Raw genomic sequence first — 27,103 nt, forward strand, 5'->3', positions numbered from 1 at the left:
ATTATATTGTGATACTCCATCCACATAAAAAAGGCATTCTATTTCTTTATTTTTTTATTTGACAAGCAGCAATATCATGTTTGTCATTTTAATGTAGATACAATTATTAGGTTATCTGTCATATTACAATATTTAGGTTTTTTTTAATCTTATGTCCTTTAAGATACATTAAAAAAAAAAAAAAACACATCAACTGCAAACGTGAAGGGGAGAAAAAGCATGGTACCCAGCCAGATTTCCACATTTCAGCAATACTTCACTCATCCTTTTTTTTAATAAAGTTTTAAGAAATGTCATAATGACATGAGCTTGAAATATCTCTAGGCATTTTCTCTGACGCTCATGACGTGGCACTGGTGATGTTGTAAACAGCAGAGAAACAGGGGCTGCCAAATGACCAAATTATGGAGGCACAGGCCTGCTTTCTCCCACGGGAACACACCGGATGCTGATGGCAATGACCTTCTCATACCCACGCCGGAGGAGCGCCGCGTCACGCTACGTAGCTGTACTCATCTGCGGACGCCTGGCTGCGTTCGATGTACTGTTTGTCTATCAGGACTTCAATACACTTCTTAATCATGCTGATACTAGGGTTAAACCGAGCTCTTGACTGGCTAATCACCTGTGGGAGAGAGGCGGATGGTAAAAATGCTCTTCTCGCCAGGAGCACTTTGTTCAGCTCTGATGCAATGCACAAAAATACATTTTGACGCAAACTATGGGAAAAGTCTTAACGTTGAGGCTGTGAAGGAATTTAAATGGTCAAGGGCACAGATACAGCCAAACCTAATAACATACTAAATCAAATCACAAACTAATTAACCTAACTATTCATACACGCCCTCGAGCTTCCATTTAATCCCTCCGCTTGACTTCTGGCTCTTAGCTGAAGGGACACCTGCTCAAGAAAGCTTTCCCTAACACCCCCTGAGTCAAGACCTGTATACACTCTCATTGTACCATATACCTTTTCTTTGTTGCACATTACTGTAATTTTCTATTTACTCACACATTACTTTAGTAACGCATTTCTTCCTTACGACACTGAACTCCCAAAGGGCAGAAGCCATGTCCTGAGCTGGTGTGCACCCCACGGCGACCAGCACAGCGCTCCACCAAATGGGAGACACGCGTGTATTCAAGGAGGGAGTGAGTGGTGGATACGGTTGACCTCCTTCAGTAACTGGTCACGAGGCTCAGACCTCTAAATCTAAACGTGAATTTCATATTGGATTTATGAGCACTGTTCTCTTTCAGTAACAAAAAGCATTTCTTTATGCTATACAGGAGTCACAGGTTTCTCTATCATCTTCACAAAGAAACACTGCCTAATCGTAATACCCTCTGCCCAAGAAGTCTTCAGGACTTTCCCCTTTTACCTCTTGAATAAGGGCGTTATGCCGCAGTACTTTTCTCGCTTTCATGATACGAACTATAGCAGCCTGGAGGTACATTTTCCGGTCTTCGTCTACAGCACTTCTCGTCTGCTCCATTTCCTGTTTTATGAAGCCCATAAAAAGCAAATGAGACCCTCAGACACTTCACTTGTTTTTAACTCATTTTATTTGTGAGTTTAAATAAATCTCCAATCAATACTCAGATATCAAACTATATGATTATGTGCCCAATATAACATAACCATTACCAAAAGAATACCTATGAAGAGTTATATATAATTTCTCAAGTTAAAGTGGGAAGGCTATTTTTTTAAAAAAATGAACACTACAGTACATTGTACTCAGTGTAAATAGTCAAGAAAGTAGAACTTAAGTGACACAGACTAGTAAGTCTCAAGACCGCGGACCTATGAGTGAGTAAAGACTTATACCACAAAGCTTGCAGACTTTAGCAACGGGCTCCAAGTGGATACTGGATCAGGCTTCAAGGGCAAGAGCTGGGAAGGGCTCCATTTGACTCAAGCAGAGAAGCCAGGAAGGCTGGGCCAGAAGGGCCTCTCTCCATGGAGCTCAAGGGAAGACAGTGGTGGGAAGGCACAGAAGCAGGCAATGCCACATTAATAGGGATCTCACAGCAGCTTAACAGATAAAATACAACCTAGTACACGTTATCACCATTAGCCTACAGGAATATGAGATCGTGATCATCTTAGGGGTCAAACTGAATAGCAACTAATTAACATTTGACCTTGGCGGGGGAAGTTAAGTTCCCAGGGGAGCCTGACATATCTGATACCTTCACAACCTGCCTCAAGCCCAAGGTCAGGGTGGCACACGGGAAGCAATAAGGAAATCCGCAGTGATATAACAGGCTGCCTGAGAACAACCACCATGTCAACGGCGGGTGTTCACAGTGCACACTGGCTCATCCCAGGTCGGACTCTACTCCAGACCTATGAGTTCATCACACTTTGAGTTTTAACGTAATCTCCATGCAGTTCATTTGCACAGGGAAGTCTGAAAGCATTTTCAACAGTTTTTCTTTGAAAGAAATGTGTTAGCAAAACTTTCCCTTATTTTATGAATGAAGAATATGAGAGATTACATTATTCTTCAAGGTAGAAATTTTTGAAAAGAATATGAAATGAATCCATACATTTTAATAAAACTTAAAAGCAAATATGTTCATTGCAGCATTACTTACAATAGCAAAGATATGGAAGCAATCTAAGTGCCCATCAATAGATGAATGGATAAAAAAGATGCGGTGTACACACACACACACAATGGTATATTACTCAGTCATAAAAAAAGAATAAATAAAATCTTGCCATTTGCAACAACACAGATGGACCTAGAGAGTATCACGCTAAGTGAAGTAAGTCAGACAGAGAAAGACATGTCTAAAATGGTTTCATGTATATGTAAAATCTAAAAAAAAAAAACTGAACAAACATAGCAAAACAGAGCTATAGATACAAAGAATAAACAGGTGGTTGGAAGGACGATGGGGGAAAGAGAAAAACTGGTGAAGGATACGAAGAGGTATAAACTTCCAGCGGGAAAATAAATGAGTCTTGGGTATGAAATGTGCAGTGTGGGGAAATTTATGTGGTATCTTTGTATGGCGATATATTGTAACTAGGCTTCTCATGGTGATCATTTTGAAATGTACAGAAATAAATCACTATGTTGTGTAACAGGAACTAACATAGCATCAATTATACTTCAAAAACACACACAGTCATAGAAAAAGAGACCACATTTGGTGTTACCACAGGCACGGGTTGATGGGGGAGGGGAGGAAAATTGGATGAAGGCAGTTAGAAGGTAGAGACTCCCAATTATAAAATGAGTATTAGAGATGTAATGTACAACATGATAAATATAATTAATGCTGCTGTGTGTTATATATGAAAGTGGTTAAGAGAGTGAATCCTGAGTTCTCATCACAAGGAAGCTTTTTTCCTACTTCTTTAATTGTGTGTGTGTGTGTCTCTCTATATGAGATGATCAATATTCACTAAACCGACTGTGATAATCATCTCACAACGTATGTAAGTCAAGTCACTATGCTGTACATCTTAAACTTATACCGTGATGTATGGCAATTATACCTCAATAAAACTGGGAGAAAAAACAAAAGGGCAAATATGACTAAATTACGACACCTTTTCCCTAAGATTATACTACTGTTTTTAAACTTTAAAATACTGTTTGTGAGGCCAGTCAATGCAAAGAATAAACCAGAGAAGATGTATCATAATTCTGATGTGCAAATTCTGCACTGGTCTCAATGTTACTGCTTGTAAAATCCAATGCTTAAATATTTCCAAAAGAAATGACATCAAAAAGCACTTACCTGTGGTGTGTCTTTCTGCATCGATGTAGTAATTTTAAATTTTGTTCTTTTACTGCTAAAGTTCATATTTAATGAAAATGAAGATTCTGCATCGATGTCTTCCTATAATTAAAAAGAATTCATTTACACTTATAAAAATAAAATCATCAAATAACAATTGCTGCAAATAACACGCCATGAAGTAAATAATGACCAAGCAAAAAACAATGAACTCTCATAATCTCTTATATTATAAATATTATTTAAGAGAAAATAATTGTTTTTTGTCAAACTATGAAGGAGAAAACAATTCTTTCCTAATTTTACACTTGTTAGAATTTTAATCAGCTTAGATTCAGCAAAACTTTTTCTGGCCCAACTGTTTAGCAGAATTTTAACATTTTAATTTTTATTAAATACCAAGGCTCAGAATTTTTTCATTACATTTTGAAAAACCAAATAACCAAATTTTTTTTGAATGCTACAATAACAAAACACCAATTAAAAATAACCTAACGATAGAAGCTGGCTGGTTTCAATGGCACACAAGCTCACTTCCCTACCACCTAGTGCAATTCTGACATTACCCCTTAATGCACATTTTATCCACTCTGCCAGAAACCAGTGGTCTTTTCTCAAGTGGAAGTTGTTAAGCCAATCTTTAGCTCTTAAGCTTAAGAAAGCCACTTTTGTCATACACTGGAATTTCTCCACCAGCAGGACCATGGAGCACTTGGCAGATGGCACTTTCTCCGTAATAACCACAAAAAGTCTATTAAAGAAATGACAGCTTTGTATTTCACATTTAATGTGCACACAACCTATCAATATTTATTTTGTACATTACTGAGCAGCAAAAACATATAACATGCTTTAGAAAAATACTTACCTTTTTAAGCATTTTAATTAAGCTTAAAAATTTAAACTTAAATTTTAAGCTTAAAAGTGTTTACTCATAATTAATTAAAACTTTAATATTTAATATTAATAATTCAATATTCTAAGTTTCTGAAGTCAGAAAAACTAATCGTTTCTCAAAATTAAGAAAAGCTTGATTTGAATTACAGCATGCATGCCATTCAGAGGCTACAAAAGTCATCTCTAGCAAGATGAACTGGTGTAGGCCATGAACTAAAACAAAAATACAACATCATTTGATAGTTTTTCTTCCAGGCACAATAATCTGAAACAGGAGATTGAACCCACATCTGTTGCTTTTTTAACTATTCAAATATCTATGAGATACTATAAAAACAAAAACATGTTACTAGGGGGAGAAAGTTATAAGGAAATAAAAGAAATGTACTATCAGTTTGCTAGTCCTGTGACAGATATTAAAACTATATGGGGTTGAGTTGAATCCTAGAGTTTAGGACTCTAAATTAAATGTGAGAGTGAGAGCATCTGAGACGGGAGCCACACACAGTAAATATGCACAGAACAGACATTAATAAGCTGTCATTGCCCATCATAGAACCACGTAATTAAACATTAACGAGACACACAGAGGAGCCCAGAAAAATTTAGGACTACAGTCTTAAAACCTCAATTAATCAGAATCCTTCTGATGTCAACTCTTAAATAATTTTTCAGTAAACTGTCACAAGATAAACAAATAAAACTGATCGACAAAGGGCACATGAGTACCAACGGACAGAGCCTTCTCTGCGACACTGAAAGGGCCTCAAGTAACGCAGCTTTCAAGCACTGCAAAGCACAAAGGGCATTAACGATTATAACCTTACTTTTAAAACTGCCAATGTCCCATGAAGCTTTAATGTTTATAATACTTAAATTTCTTAAAGTATTACCCCATACCTTTTCTGAATCATGGTTAATCATTTTCACATCGAGTAATGATTTGATTGTTTTCGTCAGTTCCTTTTCATTCATCTGAGTGCTGTCTTGAAGCTCTTTATAGCTGACGGTTTCACTGTTGTTGAAGGCAAGAAGAACTGCCATTTGGTATGTTGTAACCATAGCTACGTATGGTTTGCCCAAATAGTTCATTTTAACTTCACCTATAATTAAGACAAAATTGGGACAATAAGCTGATCACTCAAAGAAGCATTCCAAAATTACCTGATAAATAATTATTTCCAATATTTTCTCTTGAAAGAGTGAACCAAGAACTTAATTATTGAAAAGTTATTCCTGCTAGCAATGTAGCATTTGTTTGCTGAGGGGATGCGGGAGGAGGGAGAACTGAGTGGAGGGGTATTAGTCTAGGGTATCTAGTATAATCACAGTTAAGCTATCAAATAGTTATTAGGAAAGCTAAGACCTGGGCAGAAAAAACAGTAAGAAGTGGAGGTGGAAGAGAAACGGACAAAAAGAGAACGTAACAGTCTGCTACCAGCAACTGCCTCCTGTGTGTCTATCTCGCCTACCCTAGGGAAGGTTTGTGCCTGGAGGAGGACACCTCTATTGCAGCTCTGGCTAAAGCATAATTTCTGCTAAACTATAACAATGCTATTTTCTCTCATAAATTAAGTTTCCTCCCCAGTAATCATCGAGAAACAAACACAAATGTGAGGAGAGACAAACAGGCAGATTCATTATTTTGCTGAAATCAGTTCCGTTCACTCGCTCAGTCGTGTCCAACTCTTTGTGACCCCATGAATCACAGCACGCCAGGCCTCTCTGTCCATCACCAACTCCCAGAGCTTACTCAAACTCATGTCCATCGAGTCGGTGATGCCGTCCAGCCATCTCATCCTCTGTCGTCCCCTTCTCCTCCTGCCCTCAATCTTTCCCAGCATCAGGATCTTTTCCAATGAGTCAGTTCTTCGCATGAGGTGGCCAAAGTACTGGAGTTTCAGCTTCAGCATCAGTCCTTCCAATGAACACCCAGGACTGATCTCCTTTAGGATGGACTGGTTGGATCTCCTTGCAGTCCAGGGGACTCTCAAGAGTCTTCTCCAACACCACAGTTCAAAAGCATCAATTCTTCGGCGCTCAGCTTTCTTCACAGTCCAACTCTCACATCCATACATGACCACCGGAAAAACCATAGCCTTGACTAGACGATCTTTGTTGGCAAAGTAATGTCTCTGCTTTTTAATATGCTGTCTAGGTTGGTCATAGCTTTTCTTCCAAGGAGCAAGCATATTTTAATTTCATGGCTGCAGTCACCATCTGCAGTGATTTTGGAGCCCCCCAAAATAAAGTCTCTTACTGTTTCCATTCTTTCCCCATCTATTTGCCATGAAGTGATGGGACCAGAACTTTCAGATGTTCACGGTGGTTTTAGAAAAGGCAGAGGAACCAGAGATCAATGGCCAATATCCAATGGATCATCAAAAAAGCAAGAGAGTTCCAGAAAAACATCTACTTCTGCTTTATTGACTATGCCAAAGCCTTTGACTACGTGGATCACAATAAACTGTGGAAAATTCTGAAAGAGATGGGAATACCAGACCACCTGACCTGCCTCTTGAGAAACCTATATGCAGGTCAGGAAGCAACAGTTTGAACTGGACATGGAACAACAGACTGGTTCCAAATAGGAAAAGGAGTATGTCAAGGCTATATATTGTCACCCTGTTTATTTAACTTATATGCAGAGTACATCATGAGAAACGTTGGGCTGGAAGAAGCACAAGCTGGAATCAAGATTGCCGGGAGAAATATCAACCTCAGATATGCAGATGACACCACCCTTATGGCAGAAAGTGAAGAGGAACTAAGAAGCTTCTTGATGAAAAAGAGAAGAGTGAAAAAGTTGACTTAAGGCTCAGCATTCAGAAAACTAAGATCATGCCATCCGGTCCCATCACCTCATGGGAAATAGATGGGGAAACAGTGGAAACAATGGCTGACTTTATTTTTCTGGGCTCCGAAATCACTGCAGATGGTGATTGCAGCCATGAAATTAAAAGACGCTTACTCCTTGGAAGGAAAGTTATGACCAACCTAGATAGCATATTAAAAAGCAGAGACATTACTTTGCCAACAAAGGTCGGTGTAGTCAAGGCTATGGTTTTTCCAGTGGTCATGTATGGATGTGAGAGTTGGACTGTGAAGAAAGCTGAGCACCAAAGAGTTGATGCTTTTGAACTGTGGTGTTGGAGGAGACCTTGAGAGTCCCTTGGACTGCAAGGAGATCCAACCAGTCCATCCTAAAGGAGATCAGTCCTGGGTGTTCATTGGAAGGACTGATGCTGAAGCTGAAACTGCAATACTTTGGCCACCTCATGCGAAGAGTTGACTCATTTGAAAAGACCCTGATGCTGGGAGGGATTGGGGGCAGGAGGAGAAGGGGACGACAGAGGATGAGATGGCTGGACGGCATCACCGACTCGATGGACATGAGTTTGAGTAAGCTCTGGGAGTTGGTGACGGACAGGGAGGCCTGGCATGCTGCGAATCATGGGGTCACAAAGAGTTGGACACGACTGAGCCACTGAACTGAACTCATGGGACCAGATGCCATGATCTTAGTTTTCTGAATGTTGAGTTTTAAGTCAACTTTTTCACTCTCCTCTTTCACTTTCAACAAGAGGCTCTTTAGTTCTTATTTGCTTTCTGCCATATGGCTTCCCTTGTGTCTCAGCTGGTAAAGAATCCACCTGCAATGTGGGAGACCTGGGTTCAATCCCTGGGTTGGGAAGATCCCCTGGAGAAGGGAAAGGCTACCCACTCCAGTATTCCGGCCTGGAGAATTCCATGGACCAGAGTCCATGTGGTCACAAAGAGTCGGACACAACTGAACAAGTTTGTTGAAACAAGTGATGGAATAAAAATGTTCTAGACCCTACACTACTCTGAGAGCTATAAAAACACATCAGGCTTCGGTCAACTACAGTTCTATCCATCTGGGGGCACAGGGGGTGGTGGGTGAGGTCACTGAAGAGCTTGCAGCCAACACTGTTGTCAAACAGATATGCACTTGTAACGTAAGAAACAGTTACTACAAGTCAAAGAATCTCTTCCTAAAGCACAAGGCTGTGGTTTAGTTATTGCATTTCTCTTTCTCTAACAGGCACATACACATGCTACATTATTTGACTTTTACTGACTTATAAACTAAATCAGTATGAGATCTGGTTTTCAGGTTCTACATTTTAACTCAAGGAAGTTGAATTTTACATGAGCTTACCTCAAAGGCTCTGTTAGTGATAATTAGCAACTCTGGTCAAGATTTTGTGCTTCTTTTATTATTTAATAATATATGTTTCATTCATTATATAACTAAAGAATTTAAAGGCGGTAAGTCAATTCTCCAACTTAGTATCACCAGATAGATATGCTTATTCTAACTTGCATTTTGCCTCAACTTTTTTTTAAAAAAAACTAACACTCAGAAATGTCTTTCAAAATTATTTGAACACCTAGAGAAAAAAAAATTCTAATCTCTGAATTTCCATACAAGGTTTTAATACTTAATCGGAATATCCAATTCACATAGAGTTTAAGTATAAGAATACTACCATTAGGATTGTCCTACTAACAATTAGTATAAAGAGCATTTTAAGAGCTTCATCTCAACATTAAAGTTTAGGAAATGTGGTGACAGGCAAAAAAATAAACCACATAAATGGCATTAGACCATTTGTGCAATGACTGCTCAATCATATCCCAGAAACAAAGTATAAAGTAATGCCTCAAGCATCTAGATGATTAAGCTAGGACCATCACCCAGCTGTCAAAGATGCTGCAACATACTGCCAAGGGTCTGGAAACAGAGTGAGTCTCTGCCACAAGAACCCAGAGAGCATCAGGAGACAATGCAATTAAGGGCTGAAAGTATCATTCACTGATATCAAATCCACTCTGCAACCCTTAGAGAAAAAAATGAAAACTTGTTAGTTTTCTTGCTATTTTCCAAGACATTATTATTATCAGGGGTACATGGACCTCTTCTCACTTTTTCCAGCACCATTCTCTTATTGCTCCGCTCAGAGCTGAAAAGACTGGGGAAAGGGTGAGGAGTATGTGGGGTAGGGAAGAAAACCCGAAATCTGGATGATTCACTTAATTACTGCTGGGTAAACAGGAAAGGAGAATGACAAAGAGGTCATTTAACCTTTAGAATACTCTAAGAGACTCCCAACTAGAATAAAACATTCTGATACATACATACTTGAAAAATTAGCCAACCATAATTCAAGTGGTATTAGCAGCTGCCAGAAATAAAGAGTAGGCAGAACTCTGAAAACAGTTTCATCTGAGTTTCTCCCTCCTTACCTATCAGCAACCTAGTCTTTAGCGGAGAGTTTTTCGTTACGAGTAACGTCAGCTGCTAAACTGCTGAGTGCACGACAATGTCACCGATCTGCAGCCAGGAGTAAGATACCCGATTTAAGCCGTGAGCACCAGCGGATGCTCCAGCCACGAGTGATCAAGACCCCCGAAGAGATATTCTCACCAGTATCTTAATACAACTAGTTTCCACACACCAAAAAGTTAAGTCCCTCATTAAAGCTACTTGAAGAGATGGACTGATTACTGCTGAGGTAACTGCAAAGAGCGTTTAAACTCCCCAAGATAGATATTTAGGGAAAGTAAAAGTAACTTTAATTAAAGTACATTAAAACACTGGTCCAGCAAATGTATTGTGTCTTAAAACCAATTTACTAAATGAGAGTATAAAAATTCAGAACAGGTATAAAACTAAAAACCAACTACTAAGTGACCACATACTATCAGCAAACATCTCTTTATTTCACGAAAAATTAAAATGCTCAACTTGTTCATTAAAGATACACTTGTATAAATATGTATTACTATGTACTAATTATTATGTACTAATATGCATTACCAACATAATGAGACATCGTATTTCAAATATAAAGTAATCAAATAAATGGTACTTATGTTTCTCTTTCCAACCCAGGGATCAATCTGCATATCCTGCATTGGCAGGTAGATTCTTTACCACTGAGTCACCAGAAATTTCTCGAGTCAATTTCCTGATAAAGGCATGGCAACTAATCAGGTTTTCCTGTATCATTTCTAAGAGACATTAACATACATGGATATCCTTTCCTTCTTATACAAACTGAAAGTTGATTCAATGCACTTTTCAAAGCATAGCTTAAGAAAAGTAGACAAAATTCTTAGTGTTTGCTTTGGCTCACATCTTCAGGCAGCTCAGAGCAATTACATACAAGCTCTCACTACCCAAAATATTAATCCTACTTTCCAATAAGTTGACCCCACTGTTCCAGGAAGAAGCTACGGATTAGCTGCTTCTTCCAGGAAGAAGCTATGATTAGATTTTGATTAAACTTTTCTAAAACTGGGAAGTACTGGAAGTTAATTGGAAAAAGCATTTTCTATAGCAGTTCACTACAGTACCACAAATAAAAATCAAATGGTTAGGTCTCCTTGTGGTGCCGTAATAATTAATGAACTTTCTGAGGATATCTGGCATATCTAGAAAGAACAGGTTTTTTTAAGAGTATCTGACTCATCAAGTCTGGGTTTCTAAATAAAATTCCAAGTATCTATCAAAAGTGGTTTGTTACAGAAATGTAGGAAACTATTATAAAATTCAGAAATTCTTTATCAGCAGCACACTATTAAAAGTGCTGCATGTGAACTTCTTTATTGTTGCTTTAAGGATAACCAGAAAGGTAGATGAAGAAGGAAAGGTTAAAAACTATAATTAGAAAAGGAAAAAAAAAAAAAAAAGACAACTATAATTAGGCTCTAAGAAATCTCTGTCCAAAATTTTAACGTAATCATTATCATGTAAATTTCATTAAACCAGATATAATTAAATGCATTTTACCTGTACAAAGATAATGTAACCATGTAAGTTTCCTTCCACTGAAATGTTGGCTGTAAAATAATTCAAACTGTAAAAAAGAAAAAAGGAACCAAATTATTTTCAGCTACGACAACCTAACTTACTTGGCTATCACTACACTAAAAAAGCAAAAAGAAAATTCATGTTAGAAAAAGACATCAGAGCCCACAGAGCGTATTTACTCGTGTTTACAGATGAGAAAACACAAGACACATGAAAGCTCCTAATAAAGATCATGCAAACATCAGACCAGCCCTTCTCACTTACAACTCCGTCTGTGGTTTTCTCTGCCAAACCACAGTCCTGCAAATCTGACTTTTTGTATAAATTCAGAAACTACTGTTTTGAGTGATATCAATTTGAACTTTATAAATACAAGTGAAAGTTGCTCAGTCATGTCAGACTCCTTGTGACCCCATGGGCTGTAGCCTGCCGGCCCCTCCCCCTACCCACAGAGTTCTCCAGGCCAGAATACTGGAGTGGGTAGCTGCTCCCTTTTCCAGGGGATCTTCCCAACCCAGGGATTGAACCCAGGTCTCCCGCATTGCAGGCAGATTCTTTACCAACTGAGCCACAAGGGAAGCAAGAATACTGGAGTGGATAACCTATCCCTTCTCCAGCAGATCTTCCTGACCTAGGAATCGAACCAGGGTCTCCTGCATTGCAGGTGGATTCTTTACCAGCTGAGCTACCAGGGAAGCCTATAAAGCACTAAGCAAAAAACATTACTGTGCACATTTCAGTATGAAAATATAAATTAAAATCATACCTTCATCTCTAGTCTCCTATAACATATACCCTTGTTGAAGGGACAGGTTGACTAGTGTCAACAGTTACTCCAAAAGTGACAACCATGATTTAACTTCCACATACAGTCAAACACTAATACAAGCAAAGCATCAGAGTCTTGACTTCGTATCCTTTTGTTGATATTATTGTGGAAAATTAAACATTCTAGTAACTCAGCTTTGCCATTAAAAAAATTCCTCCCTCTGACTGAATGTGGGACATCAGTCCAAAAACTAGAGAGTTCTTTTTAAAGAGCTAGTACATAACCTACAGTGAGAAAATGATACTGAAACTGGACTTACTAGGAAAAAACAAAGGACAAACTCCCTCTACTGGTACTGAGAGAAAGTTCAAATGGAGAAAACAATATTCTTGAAATCAATATTTTACAGTCAGAAAGAAACCCACCTTTTGTTTGTAAATAAGGAGACTGGAACCTGGGGGTGGCCATATGTTAATAAAAGAAGTTTAAGGGGTTTATTCCAGTATTCCAATAAGTACTGGAAAATAATTATTTCAAGGAGAAAGAAAAGAATGACAAAGTTACAAGGGAACTATTACTATTTCTGCCCCCAACTTCTCCTTTAATTTCAATTGGCAAAGTAGGCTCTTAAGAAGAAATGAGTTTTAAGACTGTTAAAGGTGAGGGGTCGGTCAGTCTTCTAAGTCTACCTTATGCATGGCATTGTAAAATATACATGACTGTTTACATTAGGCTAGCCTGCTGTCACCACTACTACCAATATTAGCATTAACTACTACTACTTCTACTATCAGCTATCGCTTATTGAGTACTTACTTTACACATCTCACTTTATCTTCATATCAGCACTCTGAGTATTAGTATCATCAGTTAACAGAAAATTAGAAAGTTATTTGCCCTGAGTCACAGAGCACAGTAAATTACAGAATTAACATGTAAAACCAGGATTTATGATTCCAAAGCTCACACTATTATTTGACTTTAACCCTTATTTTGAAAGAAACAAAAATATATGTAATTCAAAGATTCAAACGGCACATTGTGAACTTCTCTAGGAAACAGTGTAATGAAGTATCAATTTCAATTTATTTTTATTTATTTTTAACTGAAGGATAATTGCTTTACAATATTGTGTTGGTTTCTGCCGTACATCAACATGAAGCAGCCGTAAGTATAAATATGTCCCCTCACTCTGGAACCCCCATCCCCACCTCTCACCCCATCCCACTCCTCAAGGGCACTGGTCTGAGCTCCCTAAGTCATAGAGCAAATTCCCACTGGCTACCTGTTTTAGATATAGTAGTGTATATGTTTCCATGCAACCCTCCATTTTCATCTTAAATAACACATGCATACCTCACTGGTTCACAACCTCAAGTTATCGCCCAAATAAAAGACTACTAAAATATAATGAAAGCCTTTTGGATACATGTGTACGTATGACTGAGTCACCTTCACTGTTCACCTGAAACCATCACAAGACTGTTAATCGGCTGTGAAGGTGAAATTATCACAAGATTGTTAGTTGGCAGTGAAACTGAAAGTCACTCGGTCATGTCCAACTCTTTGCGACCCCAAGGACTATATAGTCCATGGATTCTCCAGGCCAGAATACTGGAGTGGGTAGCCTTTCTCTTCTCTAGGAATCAAATGCAGGTCTCTTGCATTGCAGGCAGATTCTTTACCAGCTGAGCCACAAGGGAAGCCCAAGAATACTGGAGTGAGTAGCCGATCCCTTCTCCAGTGCATCTTCCCAACCTACAAATCGAACCAGGGTCTCCTGCATTGCAGGCGGATTCTTTAGCAGCTGAGTTACCAGGGAAGCTCTGGTTAGTCGGCTATACTCCAATATAAAATAAAACGTTAATGAAAAGGATAATAAAGATTTTGCTAGAAAAAAAAAAAAAATGCTACCTAAACTTCCATCCTATCAAGAAATAAGAAGCCTTGTTTGGTGAGTTAGAGAATCAAAAAGGGTCAGTTGGAAGAGAAATGGAAACATGTCCATCCATTCAAAAACTTATACATGAATGTTCAGAGTAGCATGACTTATACACCAAAAAGATCAAAACAGCTCAAACGTCCATCAACTGATATTGGATGACTAAATAAAACGCGGTGACTCCATAGAATGGAACATTATTTGGCAGTATTTGGCATAGGCTAAAACATGGATGAACCGTGACATTCTGCAAAGTGAATGAAGGCAGTCACAAAAGACCACATATGACAGAGCACCATGACAGATGTCCAGAATGGGTAAATCTATAGCGAAAGCAAGCAGATTGCCTAGGGTTGGGGAGGGGGTAGGGAGTCGGTGAAGGTGAAGAGTGACTACTAATGGGTAGGGGTTTCTTTCAGGGTAATTAAACAATTAAAATGTTCTAAAAGTAATGGTGCTAACGAACATACTGTGACTATACTGAAAACCACTGAAAGTGTACACGTTAAATGAACTGTGTAGTGCTGTGGCCTGAATGTTTGTGTCTCCCCAAATTCGTATGTTGAAATCCTGATGCCCAACGTGATGGTTTTATTAGGTGGTGCCTTGGGAGGTGCTTGGATCACCTCATCTAAGGCATTAAATCCTACAGAGCTCCCCAGCTCCTGCTACCACATGAGGACACAGCCTGTCACCTTAGAGGGCCTTCGCCCCACCATGCTGTCATCCTGGCCTTGGACCTCCAGCCTCCAGAACCATGAGAAATCAATCTCTGTGTTTTTAAGCCACACAGGCTGTGGTATTCTGTTACAGCAGCCTGATAAAATGACTACACAACTATATGACTAAGCCATATGGTACATGAATTATAGCTCGACAGCTGCTAACAATGGAGTCTCCACAGTCCCTGAAAACGCAGAATTCTAAGGTTTCTATTCAGTCACATTTTAACACCATGTTTACCTGTATTTTCCATCTTCAATTCATTTTTTTTTCTAGAATATTTCCCATTCTCTATATATTTACCCAAATTGTAGCCCAGAAACAAAAATAACTATTATAAAGGATAAATGAATTATAAAAATGGCTCCACATTCAAGTGAAAAATGAAAAGATGACTCCTTTAAGTCTTGGATTCTAAAACTTTCTTCTAATATCAAAATTTTTGTAATTTAGAATTACTTATGACAGATAATCGATTTACTACGAGACACGTTCTGACAACTGACACCACTAAGTGTTTTAGTTTAGTGTTAATTAGAAACTATTATCATTTACATTCTTCCTACAAGGCAGAATAATCATAACTTGTAAATATGTTTTTATATCACATAAGCCCTTAAGACTTTGAAGAAATATTTAAAGTGATATAACATGAAGACAATTATTAAAATTCCTTAGGTCTTCCAATATATCTTCCGTCCACTTACCATCTGTACACTTTTTTCCAATTCCTGGGGAATTGCAAATGTAGATGAAGGAGCCTGAGTAAGAGGCCATGCACCAGCCTAAAAGGAGAAGAGTAAAACTGTTAAATAGATACATTTCTCACTTGAATGTTTATAAAATGATGCAAGTGACTACAATGGGAACCCCTGGTGACTCAGCAGTAAAGAATCTGCCTGCAATGCAGGAGACTCGGGTTTGATCTCTGGGTCGGAAAGATCCCCTGGAGAAGGACATGGCAACTCACTCCAGTATTCCTGCCTGGGAAATCCCTTGGACATCGGTAGACTACAGTCCATGGGCTCTTAAGAGCTGGTCACGACTTACCAACTAACCCCACCACCACAAGCAACTAAAACAACTTTTTCTCCTTCCTCCAAATGCTGATTAAACCCATCGGCATGACTATCAGGGCACAGTTCATTCCAAATCAATGTAACTTCAGAAGCTATAACCCTCTGACTGAAAGGAAGGTAATCGGGCATCCATCTATTAATCAGTCCTCTGTATCAGAAATGATTAGTAAATGCCCACAATAGAACACATACCTGTAGAACATATATTTGAAAACTAATCCCCAAATCTATTACTGTGTCCTGATTTTTGATAAAATTGTTGAACTTATTGTTGAGATCTGCACTGACACTCATATCTGTATACATCCGATGTAGCTTGCTGGTAAATTCATAACCACAGGCTTGCTGTAGAAGAAAGTTTTAAAGATTTAAAAACAAAAATAATAAACCATACTGATTATTAAGAATGCTGTGCTACTGCTCTGCCTCTGGTCAAAGAGCCGGCCTGTACACTCACACCGAAGGCCTGTGTTATTCATCATGCAAAGCAGTTATTCAAAACATTTCAAAAATTCCTTTCTTCTTCTTTTTTTAACACAGATTAAGTAAGTGAATGAAAACAAGTATTTATGAAGTAACAAATTTCCATTTAAAACAAGAACTTTTCTATAAATCTGTATGTCATTTCAACACTAAAAACTGCTTCATTACTGTAAGATACCTTATAAGGTTTACAGATAGTACTGAATACACATGACAGACAACTGGGAGTATTTGAGCCAGTAGTTAACGTTGTAAGGAGGACACTGAGGCAGATTTTTAATACTATCAACTGGATAATGAAGAAATCTATTTCTTTGCAATTATTCCAAACTCTGTGATCATAAGGTCAAAAAATCTGGATCTCTAATCTTGGGATGTAAAAAGCTTTGTTAACATTATTTTTAAAAATTAAAAGCTATTTTTGGCATCTTTGAAAAGGACCACATATTCAATGTCTGCTACGCAGGAAAACTATCAACTATTGAATAACTCAGGGTAAATATGAATCAGCAAGTGCTTATCTCATCAGTGTAAGCTAAAATCACATAAAAGTGAACTGATATTCAAATGTCCTCCACAAAACTTGTACTTGAAGGAATAGTTTAAGTATGTTTGTTTCTAAGTAATACAAATCTTATCTTGTAGATGATTCTATATCAACATAGAGATTCTGTCCTTTAACACAGCATTTGCATGCGCTAACATGAAACTACACTTAACATTTAACCAGTCAACTGCTAATGAATTATTTCCTATTACTCATATTGTGAAAATGACCATCTCTGTGTGCTAGTGAAATAACTTCTAAGACATCATATCAAAGTCCTACAGTACCTTTAATTTATTGATCATGGCTTCTTCAGAATCCATAGACATAGATAACCCATGAATTAAACGCTTCGCCAACATTCTTGCGTAGAACTACATTAAAAAAGATTAAAAGATTATTTTCTTTCTGATTTAAAATTCAAAGATTAATCAAAGTTGACACACAAAACTTTCAGACGCAAAAATTACCTTTTGAAAAACATCTTTATCGTCGATATATTTGAAGACGGTGATAAAGCTCGTGAGCTTGTCCTCTACTTCATTCTCTGTCATCCCCTTTGCTGATTTCTTCAGCAAGTTGTCACAGTACTTAGCAAGCTCAAATAGAAATTGACAGTAACTCTTACAAAGGATGCTTCTCAAAGGAGGCACCATGGTAACAACGCAAAATAAGATCATGGGTTTTTGTCATCCTCGAGCTTATGTTTTGAAATTATGCACTAAAACTTAAAATACATGTCACTGGGTAAATTTTTTAAAAAACTATAAACAAGTAAAATCTAATCAACACTGAATGATCCAATGGAGCACTGATATAAGTAACTAGGTTTTGATGCAACACCTAGGTGAGTTTTGAGCAGTACTATCATTTCTGACACTAAAAAATACCTAATAAAAATCTTACAACAACCTTATAAGCAAGTTTCCTTTAAAGGTTTTCATTTGTCATCAAATTCCCCCTTTAGAGTTCAGATAAAATTAAACCTCTATGAAATGCAATGCAAATTATTTTATTTATTTTTTTTAATGCAAATTATTTTAAAGGAGTCATACTTTCCAACCCAAACTTTGTAAGATGGAATATTTTCTCCTTCAAATATTTTTTAAGAAAAGGCTACGGAGATGACCTACTGCATCCGTTATACAGATGCCAACATTATATACAATGTTGATCAGTTTTTATTTTCAATAATTAATTTCATTGATTTTTTTTTAAAAAATGCTATAAAAACAAATCTGACATTCATCTCAGCTTGCATCCTCTAATGCCAATTTTTCATAAGATTACATTTATGTAACCATCAAACTTACCAATTCAGGTGCTTTGCAAACAGACTTGGGTTCTCTGTAATTTACAACTGATGTAAGGGCCTAAATAGAAGACAGAACAGGAATTAGTCGCCAGCAATAGGGTAAAAGACCTTTTAGAACTAACACCCATAAAAGATGTCCTTTTCATTATAGGGGACTAGAATGCAAAACTAGGAAGTCAAGAAACACCTGAAGTAACAGGCAAATTTGGCCTTGGGAGTACAGAATGAAGCAGGGCAAAGGCTAATAAGAGTTTTGCTAAGAGAAGGCACTGGTCATAGCAAACACCCTCTTCCAACAACACAAGAGAAGACTCTACACATGGACATCACTAGATGGCCAACACCAAAATCAGATTGATTATATTCTTTGCAGCCAAAGATGGAGAAGCTCTATACAGTCAGCAAAAAGAAGACTGGGAGCTCACTGTAGCTCAGATCATGAACTTCTTATTGCCAAATTCAGACTTAAATTGAAGAAAGTGGGGAAAACCGATAGACCATTCAGGTATGACTTAAATCAAATCCCTTATGATTATACAGTGGAAGTGTGAAAAAATTTAAGAGACTAGATCTGATAGACAGAGTGCCTGATGAACTATGGACGGAGGTTCGTGACATTGTACTGGAGACAGGGATCAAGATGATCCCCAAGAAAAAGAAATGCAAAAAAGCAAAATGGCTGCCTGAGGAGGCCTTACAAATAGCTGTGAAAAGAAGAGAAGCGAAAAGCAAAGGAGAAAATTAAAGATACACCCATTTGATGCAAAGTTGCAAAGAATAGCAAGGAGATAAGAAAGCCTTCCTCTGCGATCAATGCAAAGAAATAGAAGAAAACAATAGAACTGGAAAGACTAGAGATCTCTTCAAGAAAATTAGAGATACCAAGGGAACATTTCATGCAAAGATGGGCTCAATAAAGGACAGAGATGGTATGGACCTAACAGAAGCAGAAGATATTAAGAAGAGCTAGAAAGGACACACAGAAGAACTATACAAAAAAGATCTTCATGACCAGACATGTCAGAGCCAGACATCCTGGAATGTCTACTCAAGTGGGCCTTAGGAAGAAAGCTAGTGGAGGTGATGGAATTTCAGTTGAGCTATTTCAAATCCTGAAAGATGATGCTATGGAAGTGCTGCACTCAATATGCCAACAAGTTTGGAAAACTCAGCAGTGGCCACAGGACTGGAAAAGGTCAATTTTCATTCCAATCACAAAGAAAGGCAATGGCCAAAGAATGCTCAGACTACCGCACAATTACACTCATCTCACACGCTAGTAAAGTAATGCTCAAAATTCTCCAAGCCAGGCTTCAGCAATACATGAACCGTGAACTTCCAGGTGTTCAAGCTGGTTTTAGAAAAGGCAGAGGAACCAGAGATCAAATTGCCAACATCCGCTGGATCACTGAAAGAGCAAGGGAGTTTCAGAAAATCATCTATTTCTACTTTATTGACTACACCAAAGCCTTTGACTGTGTGGATCACAATAAACTGTGGAAAATTCTGAAAGAGATGGGAATACCAGACCACCTGACCTGCCTCTTGAAAAATCTGTATGCAGGTCAGGAAGCAACAGTTAGAACTGGACATGGAACAGACTGGTTCCAAATAGGAAAAGGAGTACATCGAGGCTATATATTGTCACCCTGCTTATTTAACTTATATGCAGAGTACATCATGAGATGCACTGGGCTGGATGAAGAACAAGCTGGAATCAAGATTGCCGGGAGAAATATCAATAACCTCAGATATGCAGACGACACCACCCTTATGGCAGAAAGTGAAGAAGAGCTAAAGAGCCTCCTGATGAAAGTGAAAGAGGAGAGTGAAAAAGTTGGCTTAAAGCTCAACATTCAGAAAACTAAGATCATGGCATCCAGCCCCATCACTTCATGGCAAATAGATGGGGAAACGGTGGAAACAGTGGCTGACTTTACTTTTTTGGGCTCCAAAATCACTGCAGATGGTGATTGCGGCCATGAAATTAAAAGATGCTTGCTTCTTGGAAGGAAAGTTATGATCAACCTAGACAGCTTATTAAAAAGCAGAGACATTACTTTGCCAACAAAGGTCCGTCTAGTCAAAGCTATGGTTTTTCCAGTAGTCATGTATGGATGTGAGAGTTGGACTAAAAAGAAAGCTGAGCACCAAAGAATTGATGCTTTTGAACTGTGGTGTTGGAGAAGACTCTTGAGAGTCCCTTGGACTGCAAGGACATCCAACCAGTCCATCCTAAAGGAGATGAGTCCTTAATGTTCATCGGAAGGACTGATGTTGAAGCTGAAATTCCAATACTTTGGCCACTTGACTCATTTGAAAGGACCCTGATGCTGGGAAATATTGAGGACAGGAGGAGAAGGGGACGACAGAGGATGAGATGGTTGGATGGCATCACCAACTCAATGGACATGAATCTGGGTAAACTCTAGGAGTTGGTGATGGTCAGGGAGGCCTGGTGTGCTGCAGTTCATGGGGTCGCAAAAAGTCAGACACAACTAAGCAACTGAACTGAACTGAACTGAACAGGGTTAAAAATACAGTTGGCTTAATATATGCTATAATCGGTACCTCCAGAAATTACTACCTCAAACAAAACATGGCATTTTGGTGGTAGTTTATTAATATTCTTTTCATATATAATACAGAGTAAATGCTTATCCTTGTATCCCTCATGACAATTATATAATGATTATATATATCCTGTTCCTACTGAAAGATGCTCTTTATAACTCATTTCTAATATCTGAACACAGAATAAAACTATATTGTAAAAAATCTTACAACAAACATGTAAGCAAATTTAAATTCAAGTTTGTAAAATATATTTATTTTTCTTTCAAGTATTATTCAATATAGCCTAAGTATTATACTCAAAGGAAAAAAAGAGCACTAAATAATACTAAAATTATACATTTAATTCTCAGAATGTACTAGTGTATTAACAAGTCTCCTTTTACAGCAAAATCAAGGGAAATTCAATTCCCATATAATCCAAGCATTCAATTTAATAATTCAGTTATTTACTTAAAAGTTATAAGTTACATACTTCTGATTTTCACTATGAAGTTGGTTGGTTAAGGTTAATCTTCATGTACAGATTAGAAATCTCATAATTCGTAGCCCTATTTCTGAAACTACTTAAAGAATAATGATTAAATTAGGAGAATTATATATAAAGATACATGTATTGAAAAGTTACCTTATCCAACGCACTCATAAAGTGCTGATCACCATTCAAAACAGTGTTGATAAGTTGAACAAATTTACCATGTACTTCTAAAACTGACTCCACAAATAGTGTTGGCATCTAAAAATAAGAAATACAAAATCATATTTTAAGAAGTTCAGGGATATAACAATCAGGCTTAGTAACGACTACTTAAGAGTAAAGTTTTCCCCCAGCAAGCAATGTTACACACAACACACATCCTCAAAAAATGTTTTTAGCTAAAACAGTCAAAATCTAAAACTTCAATGTTGAAATTAGCTGTCCTTCAATACCAGAAATGGAGGACGGTGGTTCCTCTCCCAAAAGAATCCATGGAAAACACACTTCTCTCTGGTGCTGGGATTCTGTATCATAAAGGTAACAAGATACAACCTCAGAACTACCAGGCCTATCAATTTCTTGGGGGATTATGTAAACAAAAATGGTCTTCAAAGCCACTAAAGGCTGAGAGAGGAGAGAAGTTAAAAACATATTATCTGTGAAAACTGAGACTCTCAAGAGTACAGAAGTACAGTTCCCCGCATCTCACAGGAAAGAAATTCCTACCTAGTAGTGCAAAAGTGAATTTTCACTATTAATGGAGATAACTATGAAGTTAGACCTAAGACTTCTAAGTCAGCTAAATTTTCTGAGTGTCCTATGAACACATTCTCTTGTACTTGCATCTCCCAGGCCGTGACATTAAACTCTATGCCTCTGTGACCAATGTCATTCCACACCCTGAATCTGTAAAACTAACATAAACTAAGAAAACTAGTAAATAATACAGGCTATTATATCTAAACAATATAAACCAACAGTTTAAAAAAAATAGAAAAGTTTACACATTACTGTGACAGGACATGACATCTAAGAATTATCTGCCAAAGACAATTCTACAGCTAAGGAGAACAGCATTTCATAAATGTTCCCGATCAATAAGGTCTTCCTTATAGGGCTTCCCTAATAGCTCAGTTGGTAAAGAATCCCTCTGCAATGCAAGAGACCCAGGTTCAGTTCCTGGGTCGGAAAGATCTGCTGGAGAAGGGACAGGCTACCCACTCCAGTATTCTTGGACTTCCCTTGTTGCTCAGCTGGTAAAGAAAATCCACCTGCAATGCTGGAGACCTGGGTCTGACCCCTGGGTTGGGAAGACTCCCTGGAGAAGAGAAAGCTACCCCCTTCAGTATTCTGGCCTGGAGAATTCCATGGACTATATAGTCCATGGGGTTGCAAAGAGTCAGACACGACTGAGTGGCATCTCTTTTCTTTTTTTTAAATAAGGTCTATACACAGATCACTCCTCACAGAGGCGCAAACAGCTCTACTTAGGGAAGACAAGTGACATATGTCATGTCTACCTTAGTTGTCATCCATTACTAGTAAAACCAAGGAAGGTGGTCCAACAAAATTTGACAACAGGAGCATACTTTGATAAGAAAGACACCTTGTAGTAAACTGTCATTTAAATGGCAGGAATTGGAGACATGAGGGTTACTGTTGAGTATTTTGGGTAGTAAGCATATATTTCGGGAAGATAGTTTTAATCCAAATTTGCTTCCTTGGCTATCATACCCAGGACATGTAAAAGGAAACCAAATTGTAAGTTGTCTATATGATCAGTGATTAACACCATTACCACTACAATTAACTAAACATAGATGCTAGTTATGTAGAAACAACTATTTTGAAATCGCAAACATACTTTTCTGTGAGAAATTAACTAAGAATTGCTAAATGAACACAGTAGTGTGTAAGAAGTCTTACTCACTGATTTCCTAATTACTGATAATTCTAAAACATGTCCAACAAAATCTAGGTTTGAACATTTTAATAAAGACGTCTCATTTATTGGCATGGTAGGACTTTTCCTTCATGCTTTAAACAGTAAAGTCAAAAGAAAAACTCCATGATGGTCTGATTAAGAGAAGAATCTTCCCGTTCCTTATGTCACTCACATTTTCCTGAGTAAGATTACTGGTTGCTCTAAGGCCCTCATCATGGATATGATTTTGCAGCTCCTGAATCATATGAGGTAAACCAGTGGACACAGCACGGAGTAAGACATACATATTTGCCATGTCTGAGGGGAGAGAGAAATTTATTATGAAATTTACAAACAGTTTAAAAAATATTTTTAATACAACAGGTAATACATGGTTCAAAATGCAGAATTACAGAAGCATACGCAAACAAGTCCCCCACACCTTTCTCCTAATCCCCAGTCCTCCTCTCCTGGGAAAGCAACGCAGTGGCTGTGTAGTATCTTCTCAGAGCTGTTTCCTACCCAGTCAAGCACTATTCTTCCCTCTGCCCACCTTTTTTAATAAACAGTGAAGCGTGTTTCATATACTATTTGCGACTGCAGAACACAACATTTTAACTTGAAGATCTTTTCATATCAGTACACAAAGCATTTCCTCATATTTTACAACTGCTTAACATTCCATTTCACAGCTATATGACAATTATTTAACAACTCATGGGAATTTGGCTGTTTCTAATCTTTTGATATTTACATTGTTACAATTAATAATCCGGCATATGGCCAAGAGTATCCATAGTATGAATTCCCAGAAGTGGGACTACTATGCCAAAGTTGTCTTACAGAAGGACCTTGCAGACAGCCCCCAGCAGCTGGGTGCTCTGTCAACAAATGCTTTGATCTTCACACGGAGAGGTGCAAAATGACATCTCAGTGTTGTGGTTTTTATTTTAAACTTTTTATTGAAGTATAACACACATATGGAAGAGTATACAATCCATAAGTGTATAGCTCAATGAATTACCACAAGGGACCCCTCTCCCCAGCCAGGTTCTCACCACCCACAGTAAGAAATGGACACCACCTCCTCCCGGAAGCCCCCTGCCTTCACTACTCCTCCTGCTCTTCCACAACGGTAATCACAGTCATGACGACACTATTCAACTAAACCACAGATTAGATCTACCTGATCTAACTATCTATAAGAACAAAATCATCCGATTCTTTCATGTTTGGTTTCTTTGGTTCAATATGAAAGGTTCATCTGAGTTGTACACAGCTATCAGGTGTTCCTTTCCACTCTTCTTTAATCTTCCACCGTATCACTGTTGGTACTTTATTCATTCTACAGTTACAGGACATCGGTACTGTTTACAGTTTGGGGCTATTACAAACAACGCTGTTGTGAGCATGCTTGCACATATTCTTCTGCGCATGTGTGCATGCATTTTGGTGGGGGAGTTAACACCTAGGAGAACAACAGCTGATCGTAAGATATATGGTTATTCAGTGTTAGTGGCTACTCACAGTCAAGAGCTTCAAGGTGGGTGCATCAATTTATACTCTACGTCCAATGTATAACAAGTTCCTGCTACTCTATACACTTTCACTTATTATTTTCAGTCTTTTTCACTTTATATCAAAATGTGATTAATTACTGATACCTTAGTGTGATTTTAATTTGTATTTCCCTGTTTTAGTGAGATTGAGAGACTTTTTTATATGTTTATTGGCCATCTAGATATCTTCTATTCTGCAGTGCTTGTTTGTGTTTATTTTCATCCACTCATCTATTGACAGACACTTAAGTTGTTTCCTTATTTTGGCTCTTGTAAATAATGCTGCAATGAACACTGGGATGCCTATATCTTTTTTTTAGCATTTTTTTTTCTTTTTCTTTTTAGATAAATACCCAGAGGTAGAATTGCTAGATCACATGAAAGTTTTACTTTTTAATTTCTGAGAAACCTCCATACTATTCTTCATAGTAGCTCCACCAATTTTCATTCACACCAACAGTACACGAGAGCTCCCTTTTCTTTATATCCTAGTTATTTCTAGTTATTTCTAGTCTTTTGGATAATGGCCATGCTAACAGGTGCTAGGGGATACCTCACTGTGGTTTGGATGTTTATTTCCCCGATGATTAATGATGGTGAGCACCTTTTCATGTACCTGTTGGCCATTTGGAGGTCTTCTTTAGAAAAATGCCCATTCAGGTCTTCTGCTCATTTTTCAATTTTTTTTTGCTATTGAGTTGTATGAGTCCTTTATCAGATATGTGATTTTTTTCCCATTCAGTAGGTCACTTTTTCATTTTGTTAATGGTTCCCTTTGCTGGGCAGACGCTTTTTAGTTTGATGAAGAACCACGTGTTTATTTTCGCTTCCCTTGTGGCTCAGCTGGTAAAGAATCTGCCTGCAATGCGGGACACCTGGGTCCAATCCCTGGGTTGGGAAGATCCCCTGGAGAAGGTAAACGCTACCCACTCCAGTGTTCTGGCCTGGAGAATCCATGGATAGTCCACAGGGTCACCAAGAGTAGAACACAACTGGGCGGTTCTCACTTTCACTTTAGCGTCAGATTCAAAATACCATCACCACGACAAGTATCAAGAAGTTTATCACCTTTGCTTTCTTCTAGGAGTTTTATGGCTTCAGGTCTCAAGTTAAAGTGTTTAATTCATTTTGAGTTAATTTTTGTATATGGTATTAAGTCGGGTCATCCAGTTTCTTCAAAAACATTTATTAAAGAGACTGTCCTTTCCACGTTGTATGTTTTTGGCTCCTTTGTCCTATGACTGTCATTGTGATGCTCTTTTGATGATCCAAAGGTCTTATGGTTTTGTATTTATTTTAAAGTTTTAATGATAAAGTAATAAACCTGATCATCTTTCCCTGTGGTTAGTGCTTTCTGTGTCTCATTTAAAACATCTTTCTCTACCCCCAAGTCCTGAAGTTATTGCCTATGTTATCTTCTGGAAGTGTTACTGGTTTACACTGAGATCAAAAGCCCAAAGTGTTGACTGATTCTGTATACAGTGTTTGAAGTAGTGATCAAATTTCACTTTTTCCCCAACTGGTTATCCAATGGACTTGGCACTGTGTGTTCAAAAGGCTATCTTTCACCCACTGTTCTGCTGGCCGCCATGGTCTTAAATGAAGTATCTTCGTATGCATGAGTTATTTCCTGGCTTTTTATTTTATTACACTGGTCACTTTGACTACCCTCGTGCCACTTCTTTTCTTAATTACTATAATTTTTAGAAGTCTTGCTATCCTGCAAAGGTTTCTCACTGTGCTCTTCAAAACTGTCTTGACCGTTCAGGCTAACAGTGTAACTTTCAGAGTTAAAAAAAATAATCTTGGGTTTTGCGAAGCTTGTCCTGGATCTATCAGTGCCGCTTTCAATGATGTTTAGTTTTCTGTGCGCGTCTGGCACCTGTCTTGTTACATTTACTCCCTATGCTTGAAAAATTCTCATTGCTTTTTTCTAAAAAAATTCCATTTTTTCACTGCTTTTTGTTAACATCTCTTATCTTCACTTTGTACTTCTATTTTGACTAAGGCCGAGCATCTTCAGATATATAAAATCTACTTTTATTTCCCTTTCATGTTCTTTGTTTTTTCTCCTTCTAGAAACTCTTAATGTATTAAAGAAATTAGTCCCTGTGATTTTTTAAAATGTGCAAACACACTTTCCCAGTTTTTCTTTTGACTTTAGAAAACAGTTTAAAAATATACTTTTCCAAACAGTCTTTTAAAATAGA

The 27,103-nt window shown here is 37.8% G+C and overlaps 1 protein-coding gene across 3 annotated transcripts in view; it reads right to left on the reverse strand.

Moving 5' to 3' along the window:
* Nucleotides 1-25: 25 nt before the first annotated feature.
* The window catches only part of CUL2 (cullin 2), a 69,066-nt gene continuing 41,988 nt past the window's right edge, over nt 26-27,103 (reverse strand). For all 3 annotated transcript variants that reach the window (XM_043479507.1, XM_043479504.1, XM_043479506.1), the window contains exons 10-21: nt 23,528-23,652; nt 21,561-21,668; nt 18,357-18,416; nt 17,514-17,642; nt 17,331-17,417; nt 16,206-16,358; nt 15,642-15,719; nt 11,480-11,546; nt 5,560-5,762; nt 3,763-3,864; nt 1,383-1,499; nt 26-625 (exon numbers count right to left, since the gene is read on the reverse strand). In XM_043479507.1, coding sequence (XP_043335442.1) covers nt 494-625; nt 1,383-1,499; nt 3,763-3,864; nt 5,560-5,762; nt 11,480-11,546; nt 15,642-15,719; nt 16,206-16,358; nt 17,331-17,417; nt 17,514-17,642; nt 18,357-18,416; nt 21,561-21,668; nt 23,528-23,652 — 1,361 coding nt within the window. In that variant the 3' untranslated portion in view covers nt 26-493. The remainder of the gene's footprint in view (nt 626-1,382; nt 1,500-3,762; nt 3,865-5,559; nt 5,763-11,479; nt 11,547-15,641; nt 15,720-16,205; nt 16,359-17,330; nt 17,418-17,513; nt 17,643-18,356; nt 18,417-21,560; nt 21,669-23,527; nt 23,653-27,103) is intronic.

The sequence above is a fragment of the Cervus canadensis genome, chromosome 10 (genome assembly GCF_019320065.1).
Source record: "Cervus canadensis isolate Bull #8, Minnesota chromosome 10, ASM1932006v1, whole genome shotgun sequence".
Lineage (NCBI taxonomy): Eukaryota > Metazoa > Chordata > Mammalia > Artiodactyla > Cervidae > Cervus > Cervus canadensis.